General features: G+C 50.6%; 1 protein-coding gene across 1 annotated transcript; it reads right to left on the bottom strand.

Moving 5' to 3' along the window:
- Nucleotides 1–305: 305 nt before the first annotated feature.
- On the bottom strand, nucleotides 306–17,341 carry MRPS24 (mitochondrial ribosomal protein S24). The gene is made up of 4 exons (XM_044283045.1): nucleotides 17,240–17,341; nucleotides 14,769–14,849; nucleotides 6,666–6,777; nucleotides 306–738 (listed from the first exon to the last, which is right to left on the bottom strand). Exons 1-4 carry the CDS (start codon nucleotides 17,276–17,278, stop codon nucleotides 455–457), a joined length of 516 nt encoding a protein of 171 aa, XP_044138980.1. The 5' UTR covers nucleotides 17,279–17,341; the 3' UTR covers nucleotides 306–454.
- Nucleotides 17,342–17,746: the final 405 nt, after the last annotated feature.

The following is a 17,746-nucleotide window of genomic DNA, read 5'->3' as shown; positions in this document are numbered from 1 at the left end:
TGATTGTTTCTATGTCGCACCCGGGCAAACTCTGGACAATACTTAATGGCTTCAGTAGGGAGAACTTGGCTCCAGCAATGATGACAAACACTAATATAGATAGAAACTGTGCCAAGAACAAAGCATGGACACCTTTCCCAAACAGAAACTTCAGGGAAGGTTTCCCTGCTTTGTTCTCATGAACACCCGCAAATATAGAGCATATGATTTCAAGGCGGTGGACAATTCCTTTAAATCTGCCTCCTTTTCAGAACAATTTGTGAAATGTAAGCTGCTCTTACACAAATGCTAAACTATATTTGATATCCCGGTTATATACAAGTTTATTTTCTACTATTGTACAAAATCTCTGGATGACAACCCGTGAAATCACAGTCGGGGGCAGTCCGCTTCCATACAGAACAGCTGGTCCTGTGGTATAGCGGTTGGCCACATGCGACGAGCGCTCCAGACCTCAGATGTACTTATAAATTATTTTTTCGGCCACGGTTTGCAGTTCCAGCTTCACAGGACATTTGTACAGGTAGGAGAGCAATTCTTCAGTGTAGCCGGTCAGAAAGTAATACTTCTGAGCAGGCATCTTGCGGATTAGTATGGCACATATGACAATGAGGTTGGCCCGGCGCTTGATCACCACTTCATTGGCCAGGCAGCCATGGAATGTGCCATACATAAATCTGCGGATGTAGACATCCTCTATGGTGCGCTCTGCAGCCCCTTCTTCACTATCTAGGTTACCTGAAAGGACAAGTAGAGACTATCATGAGCAGAGAAATAGCCTAAAGCTTCTTATATACAAAACAATATACTTAGATCTCACCACTGCTCGGAAGTGATCGCTTACATACCGACACAGAGCAGCACGATATGGGACCATTATACAAAAAAGACTATTCCAAGTCACCCGTAATATCTGTGTAGCAGACGTCAATGGATATTTTCACCATGTACAAAGGACCATTGTGAGACCTAGAGTTGTTGCGATACCAAATTTTTTATTCGATTTCAATACCATAAAAAAGTATTGCGATACTCGATACCATGTGAAAAAGCTAACACCCCAAAAAAGCCACGTGCATTCCGCATAAAAAAAAAAAAAAAAAAGGGCAAATAGAGCCCTTTTTTTTTCTGTTACGGCGTTCACCACAGATTTTTTAAAAAAATATTTTGGACTTTTCAGACGTGGCGATATGTGATATGTTTATGTATTTTATATGTAAAATTGGGAGAGATTTATACTTAAAGAGGACCTTTCACCGATTTTGACACTGTGAACTAAGAATACAGACATGGAGAGCGGTGCCCTCACTGCACTTACTATTATTCCTAGGCGCCGCTCCGTTCTCCCGCTATGCCCTCCGGTATCTCCGGCCACTAAGTTATAGTAGGCAGAGATTTCGGTCACTAAGTTATAGTAGGCGGAGTCTGCCCTTGTTCTACTGTAGCGCTGGCCAATCGCAGCGGAGAGCTCACATCCTGGGGGGTTATTTTCTCCCAGGCTGTGAGCTCTGCGATGCGATAGGCAAGCACTACAGCAGAACAAGGGCAGACTCCGCCTACTATAACTTAGTGGCTGGAGATACCGGAGGGCATAGCGGGAGAACGGAGCGGCGCCTAGGTATAATAGTAAGTGCAGTGAGATCTCCGGGCGCCGCTCTCCATGTCTGCATACTTAGTTCACAATGTCAGGATCGGTGAAAGGTCCTCTTTAATATTTGTGTGGGTTTTTAACTTTTTTTTTTTTTACTTTTTATTTAATAACTATTTTCCCCCCTTAGGGGCTAGAACCTGGGATCTTTTAATATCTTGTCCTATTCACCCTAATAGAGCAGACTATGGCAGCCAGGGCTTCAGTAGCATCCTGGCTGCCATGGTAACGATCTGAGCCCCAGGCTTACACTGAGAAGGGGAGGGGACCCAGTGGCCACTGCCACCAATTATTTTAATACTTGGGGGGTTGAGGGGAGCAGGCGCACTGCGCCACCAATGATACCGTAATTAACCTTTAATACAGGAGGCGGGTGCCGTCAGCAGATCAGCGGCAGTTAACCCCTCAGGTGCTGCACTGCACTTACTATTATACCTCGGCGCCGCTCCGTTCGCCCACTGTGTCCCTGTTACCGTCTCCTTCTCCATATGCTAATTACTACCATGGGAGGAGACATCAGTTTCTCTGCTGGGCGTTCCTTCTCCTTGGCTGTGATGTTCTGCGCTGCGATTGGACAGGAGCACCCAGGAGAGAAGCTGATGTCCCCTCCCCATTGCTCCGATAGTAGTAATTAGCATACGAAGCAGGAGACGGTAACAGGGCCACAGCGGGCGAACGGAGCGGCGCCCAGGAATAATATTAAGTGCAGGGAGATCCCTGGGCGCCGCTCTATGTAGCCTGCTACTTAAAGTCCGTACCCATGAAGGGTCCTCCTATCATTGGTGGCGCAGTGCTCCCACCCCTTTCTCTTTATTGGCAGCGCGGCACGGGGGGACAGAGACTGCTTCCTTCTCCCCTGTGCTGCTGAGGGAACATGAGCGCGCTGACAGCAGCACGCTCATGTTCTGTGATACTAGACTGCGCAGCCCAGTATAGGAAAAAAAAATAATTGGAAATCCCGGTATCGTATCAATTGGGTATCGAAATTTCGATACCCGCAACAACCCTAGTGAGACCTTAAACTGGATACCTCCCTATTAACTGAAGCTTAGGCCTCCCAGCACAGGAGCGGAAATTAAGCTCTGCTGCAGAAGAGCGGATCCGTCACGTCACGTCAATGACAACTGAAAAGGTGGCGTTGCAGTATACGGTATACAATTCTCTGCTACTACAGACCGCACCCCAGCTGCTGTAGAACCTCTGAGATGGGTTAGCTTCACCAGAATACATGGCTAATCTCCATAAAGCTTTTCTTTTTAGAATGTCTGAACAAGTAATAATATGTCCCCTCCAAAAAACACCAGAGGCGACTTAAAGGGAATCTGTCACCTAGTTTTACCCTATAGAGCTGCGGACATGCCGGGATAGATCTCCGCTGGCATGTCCGCAATATACCCGTCCCATAGCTCTGTGTGGTTTTATTTAACCACACAGAGACGAGAGCTTCAGTTTGTGTACAAGCAGTAGCAGAAGCAAGCCAACCAAGAAAAACGCGTAGAAAACCAACAATGCCAAGGACCCAACGGGGTTCCAACCAGCAACTGCCACTACTGTGGCCGAACAACAATACTGGGTGGGTGCTGTGTTCCCTAATGAAGAGCGAGAGAGATTTTACTGGTAAGTTTTACAAAAATCTTGTTTTGTTGCCCATATTCATTGGGGGACACAGGAACCATGGGACGTCCAAAAGCAGTCCACAGGGAGGGGAAAAAAAAAACCACACAGACCCATGGAAGCAAGAGTCCCTGCGGGCATCTAAGAAACTGCCACCTGCAAGACCATGGTCCGCCGATGCCAAGTATGCACCTGGCATTTTGTGAATGTGTGTAACGAGGACCAAGTAGCCACCTTACACAACTGCGCGGCTAAAGCGCGATTCCTCCTAGCCCAAGATGCGCCCACTTCTCTGGTGGAGTGAGCCGTGACACCTAAGGGCGGAACCCTGCCCCGGTGCGGTATGCCTCCGCAATTGCAGACCGAATCCAACGTGCGATTGCCACCTTGGAGGCTGCCAATCCCTTGCGAGAGGACCCTCCGGAATGACAAAAAGGGAGTCCGTACGCAGGAAAGGGACCGGAGGCTGCTAAATAAATCTTCAGAGTCCTGACAACATCCAAATGGTGTAACTCCCTTTCCCTAGGGTGTGAAGGACAATTTCTTCATTGATATCTAAGTCAGAGACCACCTTCGGGAGAAAGGAAGGAACGGGCCGGAGAACAGCTTTATCCTTATGAAGAACCAGGAAGGGTTCTCTACAAGAGGGCGCCACCAACTCAGACACCCGTCTGATGAAAGTGATAGCTACAAGGAAAACTACCGTATTTTCCCTCATATAAGACGGCCCCCCAACTTTTCAATTTAAAATATAGGGTTTGGGCTATACTCACCGTATAAGACTACGCCTGAATGCCCAGCCCTCCCTGTCTTCAAGACTATCTTCCCCAGTCCAGGGAACTGACTGGGATCTGTGGATGGTACTGTTATAAGGAGGGGGATCTGTGGATGGCACCGCTATGGGGGGGGGGGGGATCTACACACAGACACCCCCCCCCCCCCCAAACAGTGCCATCCACAGACCTCCCCCAAACAGTGCCATCCACAGACGACCCCCCCCCCCCCCAACAGTGCCATCCACAGACCCCCCCCCCCCCCAACAGTGCCATCCACAGACCCCCCCCCCCCAACAGTGCCATCCACAGACCCCCCCCCCCCAACAGTGCCATCCACAGACCCCCCCCAAACAGTGCCATCCACAGACCCCCCCCCCCAAACAGTGCCATCCACAGACCCCCCCCCCCCCCAAACAGTGCCATCCACAGACCCCCCCCCCCCCAAACAGTGCCATCCACAGACCCCCCCCCCCCCCCCCCAAACAGTGCCATCCACATCAGGCGGCAGGTACTTTAGGATAGGATATCAGTTGATTGGGGGTGGAGCAGCAGAATAAGCTTTCCAACAAGCGGTGCGTTCCCCCTAGGGCCAGTTTTTTGGCTCTGAATTTGGGATGTTTCAGCTTAAAAAATGCTTGAAAACATTGGCGGAAACTTAGGCCGAATCCACACAAACTGAAATTAACGCAAAGCTTTAAATAAATTTAGTTTTTTTTTTCTAAGTTTAAAATTGTGTTGGGGGGAAAAAAACTGCACAGATTTCGCACTAAAAAATGCGGCATGTGAACATACCCTAATTGTTTCCACAGACAGAACCTCAGCTGTGGCTGTGCCAGGTACTGCATGCAGCTCAGTCCTATTCAGCAGAGTGGCAGGATCAGTCAACACAAGAGTTTGAGTTTATTACTTGTCTCCCAATTCAAATATTTTGCAAAGTGATAATATAACCACAAGGATGCACTGTGCTATGTCTGTGAGGGAAAACATTCACAGCAGCACAAACAGCAAAGATCTTCCGATAAAGGGGTTCTCCGGGAATTAAGAAAACAAAGTGACTGAAAATACTTAAATATTACCGTACTTTATTCTAAATATATTCCCAAATATTTTGTATTACTTATAATGGCTCGTTTTGTATAGGGAGCAATCACCAGGGGATATAAAATGGCCGCCGTCCTATTAGTACACCCAAAACCTGTCCTCATCACACAGCAGGACAAGTTACTTCAGAACACTGAGCTAAAGAGCTGCCTCATCCTCCTCTCTGCTCTACTTGTCAGGGATTATGATACTGAATACAGTTTAATATGATCTTCAGGTGAATCTCTGTAGAAATGGAGTTCATGAGGAGACAAAGTACAGAGAGGAGGTGGGGAAGTGGCCAATTAGTAGCAGCTATTATATGCAGTCTCCATTACCACCGCCCCACATCACCAGTGTCTGTCCTGTCCATCCTCTCTGTACTTCATGTCTCCTCATGAACTCCATTCCTACGGAGATTCAGCTGAAGATCTTATCAGCTGTATTCATCATAATAATCCCTGACAAGTAGAAGAGGAGGATGAGGCAGCTCTTTACTTGTGAAGTAACTTGTTCTGCTGTGTGATTAGGACGGGTTTTGTTTGGACTAATAGGATGGCGGCCTAACAATTGCTCCCTAGACAAAGCAAGCCATTTACAACTAAAGAAACGTAAAAAAATTAAGAAAAGTAATATTTAACGGCTGCAGACACCTTTGGAGGCATTGTACTCATTTTGAGCTAAAAAATCAAATCCAATTAGTCTTCATTAAAAATGTTGAGCACCTTTCTCTGTACAGCTTTGAGATCCTTTACTAGCAGGCTTTGTATTTTTACTGTGTTCCATCAGGCAGCTCAGCTGAGGGCTGCTTATTTTTTTTTTATCTCAACACTACTCTAATCTTAGAGATATGAATGTGGCTTAAATAAGTGTTTTTGAGCCATTTTTCACAAAGTCACACAATTCTCACAGCTAAGCAGAGCTTAACCCTTTATGACAGAGCTGCTGAATATTTCTAATAAAGATCAACTGAAAAAAGCCGAAAATGAGTCAAATGCAATCATAAAAAATGACCCTTAAGGTGTACATAGCCTTTAACAATTTTCAGTAATTTCAAACAACTCAACTTTGGTTTCATCTGTCCACAGAGTATTTTGCCAGTACTGTTGTGGAACATCCAGGTGCTCTTGTGCAAACTGTAAACGTTTTATGAATTCATGGAGAACCCCTTTGAAATTTTTTTTAAAATGCTCCGATAACTCAAACTACCACTCGCTTCTAGGAAGAAGTTCTTGTTCTGGGTCACGGCTGTTACATGGCATGGATGAAATGACTCTTGGTGAAGTTGCCCATAGCAGCCAGTCAGATTGCAGCTGGCTATAAGCAAATGTAACCCCCTCCTCCTGTGTCTTCATCAGGGATACAACTTATTGGTTGGGAACCATCTTAGCCGGACTTCCCCTACAAGTGCAGGTCCATTCTGTCATTCCTGATGCTTCAAAAAAATGCCGTCTGCATGGGGGAATCTTAGGGAGGAAAACCTCCCGCCACCACGTAGTAAGAATTTTCAACATGGATAAGTATGATGCATGGTATAAAGCTCTTACTTGTGTGTTGAGAAAGCCACCCTTTCCTATGGGCGATGTAATGGGGGGGATGTACCTCTTCATAGGTCACCGGCTTGTCTCCTTTACCCACACGAACACGTGCTGCACGGTTCTAGGCAAAAAAAAAAAAAAGGAGATTTTTGTATAACTTACCAGTTAAATCTCTTTCTCGCTCTTCCTTGGGGGACACAGACCTTGGGTATAGCTCAGCTCCCTAGGAGGCGTGACACTAAGTAAAACTGTTAAGCCCCTCCTCCATCAGCTATACCCTCAGCCTGGAGATAGAGGCTACCAGTTGCGTGTCCAAGTAGTGAAAGGAAAACAACCAATAACAGGAACAACCAACCAGCAACCCAACGGGGCGCCAAACCATAACCCTGTAACCAAACACAGAAGGGTGGGTGCTGTGTCCCCCAAGGAAGAGCGAGAAAGAGATTTAACTGGTAAGTTATACAAAAATCTCCTTTTCTCGCCCATTTTCCTTGGGGGACACAGACCTTGGGACGTTCAAGAGCAGTCCAAGAAGGGAGGGACCACAAACCCAAGGCGGAACACCACCAGAGCATCAGGAAACCGCTGCCTGCAAAACCAGGCGGCCCAAAGCAGCATCCGCTGATGCATGCGTATGCACTCTATAGAACTTTGTGAAAGTGTGCAGAGAGGACCAAGTGGCTGCCTTGCACAACTGTTCAGCCGAGGCCCGATGCCTCTGCGCCCAGGAAGCACCGACTGCTCTGGTGGAATGAGCAGTGATGCCGAAAGGCGGAGCTCTGCCCTGGGCTCGATAAGCCTCAGACACCGCCAGTTTAATGAAACGGGCAATAGCCACCTTGGAGACCGCCAAACCCTTGCGCGAACCCTCCGGAACCAAAAACAGGGAGTCCGTGCGCCGAAAGGATCCGGTGACCTCCAAGTAAATCCTCAACGCCCTGACCACATCCAGACGGTGCAGTTCCCGTTCTCTGGGGTGGGAAGGAGAGGGACAGAGCGACGGAAGGACGATGTCCTCATTGATGTGAAAGGCGGAAACCACCTTTGGCAGGAAGGTCGGGACAGGCCGAAGCACAACCTTATCCTGGTGGAAGACCAGGAAAGGGTCGGAGCAAGAAAGAGCCGCTAACTCCGACACCCGTCGGAGAGACGTGATGGCCACAAGAAAGATGACCTTGCAGGACAGAAGACGAAGGGAGACTTCCCGTAAAGGCTCGAAGGGGGCGGATTGGAGCGCCGAGAGCACCACATTCAGGTCCCAGGAAGGAACTGGAGGGCGGTACGGCGGAACAGAGTGAGCCACCCCTTGTAAGAAGGTCTTAATGGGCCCTAGAGGGGCCAGGGGACGCTGGAGAAGAATAGACAGCGCCGAAATCTGTCCCTTCAGAGAACTGAGGCTCAGCCCCAGGTCCAGACCCGACTGGAGGAAGGACAGGAGTGTGGGAAGGGAGAATCGGAGAGGAGGGATGCTCCGGGACTCACAGAACCCCAGATAGGACCTCCAAACCCGATAGTAGATCCTAGAGGATACAGGCTTACGAGCACGGATCATGGTGCGGATTACGTCCGCGGAGAAACCCCGTCGCGTTAAGACGGCGGTCTCAATAGCCACGCCGTCAAACGTAGCGAGCCTAAATGCTCGTGGAAGATCGGTCCCTGAGAGAGAAGGTCTTCCCTGGAGGGCAGTGGCCACGGTGCGTCTGCCAACAGCAACATTAGGTCGGCGTACCAAGACCGGCGGGGCCAATCCGGGGCGATTAAAATCGCGGGAACGCCCTCTGCCGCGATCCTCCGAAGAACCCGTGGCAGGAGGGGAAAAGGAGGAAAGACGTACAGAAGGGAGAATTCGCGCCACGGAAGGACGAGCGCGTCGGCGCCGTATGCCTTCGGGTCCCGTGCCCTGGCCAGGTATAGGGGGACCTTGTGGTTGAATTTGGAAGCCATGAGGTCCACGTCGGGGCGACCCCAGCGAAGACAAAGGGCTTCGAACACCTCTGGGTGCAGGGACCATTCTCCCGGGTCGATGGTGGACCGGCTGAGGAAATCCGCCGCCCAGTTGTCCACCCCCGGGATGTAAATCGCAGATAAGGCCGGCACGTGCGTCTCCGCCCAGAGGAGAATGAGGGACACCTCTTGCATCGCTGCGAGTGCCTCCCTGATGGTTTATGTATGCCACAGCCGTGGCATTGTCCGATTGGATCCGAACAGGGTGGCCCTTCAGTAGATGGGTCCAGTGTCTGAGGGACAGAAAAATCGCCCTCAGTTCCAGAATATTGATTGGAAGTCTGGACTCCGATAGAGACCAAACGCCCTGGACGGACCGGGGAGGGAAACCCCCCCCCCCACCCCCGTAAGCTGGCATCGGTGGTAATCACCAGCCAGTTCAGTGGGAGGAAGGACTTCCCCCTTAGAGGGATATGCAACCACCAGCTGAGGGAAGCCCGAGCCAGGGGAGGCAGAAGAAAGGTCCTGTCCAGACTCCCCGGTGATTTGTCCCAGGCCGACAGAATTGCCCTCTGAAAGGTGCGGGATCGGAATTGTGCGAACGGCACCGCTTCGAAACAGGCAACCATCTTTCCCAACAACCGCATGCTGGATCTGAGGGAAGGGCGGCGATGACGGAGGAGACTGTGAACCGACCCGCGAAGGGCCAGACGCTTGTCCGACGGGAGGCGGACCTCCGCCAACTCTGTATCCAGGAGCATCCCCAGGAAGATCAGCCGTCTGGAGGGGATAAGGGAAGACTTGGGGTGGTTGATAACCCAACCGAACCGCGTCAGGGTCTCCAGGGTGAGGTCCACACTGCCGGATGCCTGAGAGAAGGAGGGTGCCTTGACCAGGATGTCGTCCAAGTATGGGAGAAGAAAAACACTTCTTGAACGTAGAAGGGCCAAGACAGGGGCCAGGACCTTGGTGAACACCCGAGGAGCCGTCGCCAGACCAAGGGAAGGGCGACGAATTGGAAGTGATCGTCCCCCACCGCGAAGCGCAGGAAGCGGTGATGACATGGAGCAACCGGAACGTGGAGGTATGCATCCTGAATGTCGATCGAAACCATGAAATCCCCTCTTTCCAGGGAGGCCACTGCGGACCTGAGAGACTCCATCCGGAATCTCTGTAGTCGGAGAAAACGGTTCAGGCGTTTTAGGTCCAAGATCGGTCGCACTGAGCCTTCCTTCTTGGGAACCACAAAGAGGTTCGAGTAGAACCCCCTGAACCTTTCCGTCGGAGGCACGGGGGCGACGACACCCTTGTCCATTAGAGAGCGAATAGCCGCGAAGAAGGCGGCCGCTCGTACGGGATCCCGCGGAGGACGGGATCGGAAGAAACGGTCTGGCGGAATGGACGCAAATTCGATCTTGTATCCGCAAGATACAATCTCGAGCGCCCATGCGTCTGAGATGTGGGCCCGCCATACGTTCCTGAACAGGAGAAGGCGGCCCCCCACCCGGGTGGGTGGGGGCGCACCTTCAGGCAGAGGGCTGAAGTCCCGTGCAGGCTGGGACTTGCGCCAGGTAGGTTGCGTCCGAAAAAAACGGCTTCTTGCGCCTATCTTGGACTGGGCCAGAGGAAGAAGAACTGGCCGCGGGTCTAGACCCGGTGGTCTTGCGAAAGGACCGAAACCGGGACGAACCAGCGCGACCACGGGGGGCGCCCTTTGGCCTGGACTGGGGGAGGAGAGTACTCTTCCCACCCGTGGCCTCTGATATAAGTTCGTCCAGACGGGTCCCGAACAGGCGGGAACCCGTAAATGGTAGGCCGGCCAAAGAGCGTTTGGAAGCGGCGTCCGCCGCCCAAACCTTCAGCCAGAGTTCCCTCCTGACAGAAACTGCCAGGGCAGAGGAACGGGCAATGAGGGCACCCGCATCAAGGGAGGCCTCACAGACGAATTTTCCGGCCTGAACAATTAGTTGGGCTAAGGAGCGGAGGTCCTGAACAGGGACGTCCGACCCTAACTCCCGTTCCAGTTGCAAACCCCATTCAGAGACCGCTTTACCAACCCAGGCGGAGGCAAAGACCGGTCTAAGGGCCGAACCAGAGGCAGTAAATATGGCCTTGGAGAGGGATTCCGTACGACGGTCCTCAACAGACTGGAGGGAAGATCCGTCCTGTACCGGAATAGTAGTGCTTTTTGACAGGCGAGCCACGGGAGGATCAACCTTAGGCGGGGATGTCCACGTGGTCACAGAATCCGCTGGAAAGGGATAGCAAATGTCCAGCTTTTTGGGTGTAATAAAGCGGACGTTAGGCCGGGTCCAAGCCTTGGATACCACAGAAGAAAAATCAGCGTGTATGGGAAAAACCTTGGAGGCCTGTCTGGGGCGGAGAAAGGACACGCCGGCCTGTTCGGAGCTGGGGGGGTCATCGTGTATCTGAAAGGTATCACGGATGCTAGCGATAAGATGCCCCACCGCGGACGCCAATTTGGACGGAAGCTCTGAGTCCATGTCCACGTCCGAATCCGCCAGTTCTCCCTCAGAAAGCGTATCCCTTTGAGAGGATAGACTCGACTGAGCTCGCACGCATGGCGGAGAGAGCGAAGCATCTGGAGAAGATGTGCGCTCAACCCTTGAACGTTTCTGAGTATGCCGGGCCCTGGAAGATTCGCTGGGAGGCAGGGAACCAGTGGGGGCGGCAGAAACGGTAGTCCCAGCGGGTGCGACAGGGATTGTGGCAGCCTGCGGGAGAGGCGGTCTATCCACGAGACGGCCCACTACGTGTGTAAGGCTTTCCACTGCCTGAGACAGAGACCTAGCCCAGTCAGGGGGTTCAGAGGCACCGGGGGTCGCAGCGGGAAGCGGGCCCTGCATCGGGGCCTGACATGCAAGGCAATGCGGCTCAGATTGTCCACGCGGAAAAAGTTCCTTACAGGCGGTACAGGCATGGTACCAGGGTTTGGGGGCACCCGTGGGATCTGACATGCTGAAAGGTGGTTGTACTCTAATACAGAGACCACAAAGGGTTATAGCAGCTATGGCCAGGAGGGTTAGGAGAGGGTTAACTGTCCTACCAGTGCCTCAGAAGAACGTCAGGAGTAGAGATGGAGCAGATCAGCAGCAGCAGAGAGCAGCAACAGCAGTGAGCCAGCAGATAGCGCCCACAGAAGCCGAGCGATGTACACAGGAGTTTAGAGTCCCCCACCGTGTCTCAGCTTCCTGTCAGGAGTGAGGAAGCGCGGGAAATCTCAGCAGAATCGCGGGGAAAACAAGCTCCGCCCCCTCCAGCGCTTGCTCCGCCCCCAACAGGACGCGCGCGCGTAAGCCACGCCCCCTGCTGCCGAAAATGCTCTCAGGGCTAAGAAGAAGCCAGATGCCAGAAAATAAAGGGCCCGCAGGCCCCTGGAGTGCGGCGATTTGCCCAGGTGGGTGACCCTCTGCCACCAAGTCCCCTGTTTCGCCGAGAAACAAGCTCCACCGCGATCTGCCCATGTCGGGCATAAGCCCCGCCCCCCGATCGGAACGGAGCGGGCGGCGGCGGGAAGGGAGAGAGGGAGAGAGAATGCCGGGCTGAAGAAAGCAGCGTGGGGGGAACGGCGTGGAGGAAGGCGGCCCCCCTGCTGAGGATAACCTGAGGGGAGCTGGGGAGGGTCTGCTTGAGCGCTCAGAATAAGCGACCACGGGTGCCCCCCTTACCCAGAGGGGTAGGTGCTGCAAATAGGGACGGGGTATGGGCTGGAATAGCCATCTCACCGAACGACGTCTTCACCCTCAGTTCCTTCCAGCAGGGTCGCCCCTTCAGCCACTGGCACCGCAGTGGCAGGAAGCTGGTAGAGGGGCTTGGCGTGCGGGCGACCCCCTAGCTGGCGGGATGTAGGGGAGCCATTGCTGCCCAGATCCTCCTATTGCTTCTGTGGGGGAGGCAGCAGTGCAGATAAATTGGCACTGGCGCAGCTCAACCCCGGGAGAGCAGAGAGGTCCATGCGTCTCTGGTATCCCTAGGAAAAAGTAAAATAACAAAATTAGAAAAATAAAATATCAAGGAGAAAACAGCCCTGCAGTAGCAGGGAGTGTCTTGCCTCCTTGGACACTAAGCTAAAACTGGTAGCCTCTATCTCCAGGCTGAGGGTATAGCTGATGGAGGAGGGGCTTAACAGTTTTACTTAGTGTCACGCCTCCTAGGGAGCTGAGCTATACCCAAGGTCTGTGTCCCCCAAGGAAAATGGGCGAGAAAAAGTGTTTTAAAGTCATTAATAAACATTACATTTCTGTTACATAACAAATACCTATTTTTTTATTTTAATTTTCAGAATTTGTAGTTTTTATTGATTACATTTTATTTAAACCCTATTTTTTTTTCTCCCTTAATGGGATTGTTTGATGGCTTAGGCTACTTTCACACTTGCGGCAGAGAGATCCGGCAAGCAGTTCCGTCGCCGAAACTGCCCGCCAGATCAGGCAAAATGTATGCTAACTGATGTCATTAGTAAGACTGATCAGGATCCTGATCAGTCGAAAAAATGCCTGATCAGTCGAAAAAATGCATTGAAATGCAGTCTTTCCGGTGTCATCCGGCAAAAAACGGATCCGACATTTATTTTTTTCAGTCTGCGCATGCGCAGAACGGAAGGACGGATCCAGCATTCCGGTATTCTGAATGCCGGATCCGGCACTAATACATTCCTATGGGAAAAAATGCCGGATCCGGCATTCAGGCAAGTGTTCAGTTTTTTTCGCTGGAGATAAAACCGTAGCATGCTACGGTTTTCTCTTTTGCCTGATCAGTCAAAACGACTGAACTGAAGACATCCTGATGCAAAGTGAACAGATTACTCTCTATTCAGAATGCATGGGGATATGCCTGATCAGTTCTTTTCCGGTATAGAGGCCCTGTGACGGAACTCTATGCCGGAAAAGAAAAACGCAAGTGTGAAAGTACCCTTACACAATACTCTGCTGCAGGGTCCAAAGGCATACTTTAGGACGATGTACAAGCAGATTGTCAGGAAGGAATCTGCTGATCGCTAGCGGAGGAGACCGATGTAGAAGTATGGGGAGGAATGATCGCTAATGCCATCGCTCTTCCCCATACTGTCTGGTTGTTTCCCAGCAGCAGATGATGTTTACACAGCACCATCTGCCACTGGGAAACAAGGATTTTTGTGCTGCACTAACGATCCAATTACCAAATGAACAAGCATATCGCTCATTCATCAGGTAATCGGCAGTACATTTACACCGCCAGATAACCACTAAGTAAGGCCCTTAACATGGCAGATATGGGGGCCCATGCTGCCTTGGCAACTCATAGGCATCCTGCAATCGTGTCTGGGGAGGCAGGCCAATAAGATGACAAATAAGGCCCCCATCCCTTTATCAGACCACAGAGTTACCTCTGACCCCAGCAGTGCCGGTTGTGACACAGCCAGCGCCGTGAACGAACAGCATTTTGCCCCGGAGTTACCGTCATATATCGGGCTATAGTCTTCACAAGGCAAACTCCCCACATCCTTACAGAAGGTGAAACCTCACCCCTGATTCTGGCAATCACTAAATTCCATTAACCTGATAATCCGGCACTTGAACTAAAAGGCAAAGTAATGTGGAATCTGAAAAGGTTAATCGGAATCCAATTAGGAAATTCCTGGTTTACAAAATGGTATTTGGCACAATCTTCCTGAAGGTTCTCTACCAGGTCACCGGCTTCCGATTCACCTCCTGCCAGTAAGGCCTCATGCACACGGGCGGGCCCGCAAATTGCGGTCCACAATGCACGGGCACCAAGCGTAGGGCCACCGCATGTGGACGCGGACCCAATCACTTGAATGGGGTCCACGATCCGCATCAGGCGGTCCGCACCGCAAAATAGTGCATGCCCTACTTTTCTGCAATGCAGAGGCACAGACAGAAACCGCACAGAAGCACTAGGTGGGGTTCCAGGCCTACATTCCACACCGACCTTCCGGATTGCATACGCATTCATATGAATGGCTCTGCATCTGTGATGCGGGGTGCACATGGCCGATGCCCGTGTACTGCGGACCTGCTGTTTGCGTGCCACAATACGGGCACGGCCGTGTGCACGAGTCCTAAACTACATGTATGATTTCCATGATTACATATGACATGTGAAATGTCCTCGGAGAAATATAGACAGTAATACTGCTGTGCTCACCTTTAAACAAACGGAGCTGGTCTGAATACAGCGGATGTGAGAACGTGGAGGGAAAGCGCCTTCTAGTCCTCTGAGCAAAACCTAAAAAGGAGGAGGGAATATTTAGCCTTGCTGTTTGCTGGATCTGATGACGTCACTCGCTGCTGCCGCCTGGTAGTCGCTCCCACAGCTTACATGAAGGAAAGACCATTGCAGACTACATAAGCTCTTCTGTTTTGCGCTTCTTCTTCTTCTTCTATGTCAGACCCCCATATTCAGATATTAATGACCTATCCTGATCAATATCTACTTCTGGAAACCCCTTAGAGGCCGGCCTCTTTTGAGCCTTAATAACCAAGCGACGTTTTTCATCGTCGCCTTCCAAGAGCTATTACTTTTATATTTCCGCCCATGTAGCTGTAGGAGTTATTTGCGGGAGAGGCTGTAGTTTAATGGATCCATTTTGGGGTATGCATAACTTATCAATTAACTTTTATTAACTCTTTCTGGGAGGATGGAAAAAACTGAGTTTTTACATTATTAATTTTGTAGCATTCATTTTTCAGCATAAATAATATCATAACTTTATTCTCTGGGTCAGTAGGATTACAGTGATACCAAATACATATAGTTTTGTTTTTACATTTTACTACTTTTGCACAATAACACCCCCCCCCCCCCCCTTTTTTTTTATGCCATCAATAGTAATTACCGGGGTATGAGGGGCAGTGCAGGGCACAAGCATTTACAGAGGTTGTGCCAAGGTATAAAGTATACTCTACCACAGGATAGAGGATAAGTATCTGATCAGTAGGAATCTGATGATGTGGCCCCAGTATTAATGGAGCAGCGGTAGACCATGCAAGCTACAGCTCCATTCATTCTATAAAGGACTGGAGGGGTTAACCAAGTACAACGCTTAGTTATTTCCGGATTAGAATACCCCTTCAACCTGCACTAGGCACAATACCAGGGTGTAACTACCATAGCGGCAGACCATGCCGTCTTAGTTGCAATCATTCCCCCTTCTACTGGGGGTGAAAACTTGGTCAGGACTCTACCCTCTAAAAGAGCAACTTTTAGCAAATGAGGCAGTGGAAAAAATGGGCCAAGGGTCATTGAAAAGGGTTTAGGCAGAAACCCTTCTGTCCTGTGTGGGGGCCTGGTTTGATCCTTGATATGGGGCCCGTACTTCTATGTACGCCATTGCAAATTAGATTTTCCCACGTTTGTTCTTCTGCCACTCTTGTCTTTAGGTTGTTACTGGTAATGCAGCTCAGCCTCAATGACTTGAATAGTGCAGAGCTGTAATACCAAACATAACCCACTGACAAGAGTGGCGCTGTGTTCATGATAAATAAAGGAGATGATTTTTGTTCTCATCTCCAACAACTCCCTTTTAAAGAGAATCCTGGATGTGTGAAGTTATCCCCTATCCACAAGACATGAAAAACTATTAGATCGGCGGAATTCCTACTTCTGGGACCCCCACCAATCATGAGAATGGGGCCCACTATAATGAACGGAGCGGCCTTTGGGCAGGTGCTCAGCTGCTCCATTCATTTCTGGTAGTTCTGGAGATAGCCAGTCCTCGTTCTCATGGTCAGTGAGGATCCCAGCGGTCAGACCCCCACCAATCTAATAATAATCCCCTATCCTGAGGACACAGGATAACTTCACACAACCGGAATACCCCTTTAAGTTCCTTTACACCCAAAACGTCAGGAGATACCAGCTTACGTTATAGAACTGTATAGTACATGTACGGGGTATAGGATAAACGTCTGACCACTGGGCGGTCCACCACTGCGATTCCAAGGATGAGGACGGCCAGGAAAAAAAAAGACTGGAAGACCTGAAGGTGAGCTGTGTGGGCCGGAGATCTTCTCTCACAGGGTGACATGTCCGCCGGCTGCACGGACTGACAGCAGGTGACAGGCAGTTTGTACCTGCAGCTCACGCTTCATGCTGCCATCTAAGAGTGAGCTACTGAAAAGGAAGACATCCCCGCGTCCGTCCAGGCCCTGCGCCAGAGGGAGGACAGGGAGTCAGACACCTGCCCAGTCCAACACATGACCTCGGCAGATTTATCGCCATTAGAGGTAAACAAAGAATCCTTTTGAGTGTCAGCAAGCAGAGATATTGAAAATGGTACATACATTTTCTTTATGCAATTTTTGCTGAGAGTGAACAGAGCTGAAAACACAGATGCCAGAAGATTAACCCCTTAGATGTTGCGGTCAATGCTGACAGCGCCATCTAAGGGGTTAATCCTATGGCTGTTTCAAGGGGGGTTTTGGCTGCACTGTGGGGTCTGAGGCAGGTAATAAATGTGCAAACACCTGTAATACCAGCAGACAGCCAAGCTTCACGTGCCCCACTATAGAGGTCCTGTGTGTAGCAGCCATCCCGCCCCTTATAACAGAAGTGACACCCCTGGGTCTCCTCACAGCAAAAACCTACTGCCCTCAGTGACCCCCAAAGTCCCTTACCTGCAGCCGGCTCACAGTGCTGCACATGGGCGCCGCCATCTTTGGAACGTACCACAGAGCTATCAGTGGGAAGGAAACACACAGGACATTGCCATTGCTTGCCAACAGCGACATCTGGTGGACAGATATGAGAAGCGCGCCTGGTGCTACTACGCAGATATATTCCAGTATGCTCGGGAGTGTAATAGAAAGCAATGGCGGCTCAGAGATAACATACAGCAGCACAGCACTGAGTATAATGCAGTCAGCTATACAGCCGCCCAGACATATCTGTTTCTGGGAAAACTGCACGGATGCCGCCCTAATTTTTTATATTTTCTGAACAATTGATAAAAAAATAAAAATAAATCAGGGACAATCAGCACTTTTTGCAATTTACTGCACATATGGCTGGAAAAAGCAGGAGGAAGGAGAAGAGAGCTCACATGATGACCATGAGAGGGGGAGGGCTTACCCTGATTGGCTCCCAGACCTACATTAGAAGCGCTTCCCTCCTGTCTGTCCCTC

The sequence above is a fragment of the Bufo gargarizans genome, chromosome 2 (genome assembly GCF_014858855.1).
Source record: "Bufo gargarizans isolate SCDJY-AF-19 chromosome 2, ASM1485885v1, whole genome shotgun sequence".
In the NCBI taxonomy this organism is placed as follows: domain Eukaryota; kingdom Metazoa; phylum Chordata; class Amphibia; order Anura; family Bufonidae; genus Bufo; species Bufo gargarizans.
This window is presented reverse-complemented; position numbering and strand designations above follow the sequence as displayed.

Bases quoted from the DNA above. Each gene is read 5' to 3' on its own strand.
- MRPS24 (XM_044283045.1), bottom strand. From the start codon at position 17,278: ATGGCGGCGCCCATGTGCAGCACTGTGAGCCGGCTGCAG. The intron at 14,850-17,239 runs GTAAGGGACTTT...CCTCCTTTTTAG, and splicing joins GCACTGTGAGCCGGCTGCAG to GTTTTGCTCAGAGGACTAGA. The intron at 6,778-14,768 runs GTGAGCACAGCA...TTTTTTGCCTAG, and splicing joins CCAGCTCCGTTTGTTTAAAG to AACCGTGCAGCACGTGTTCG.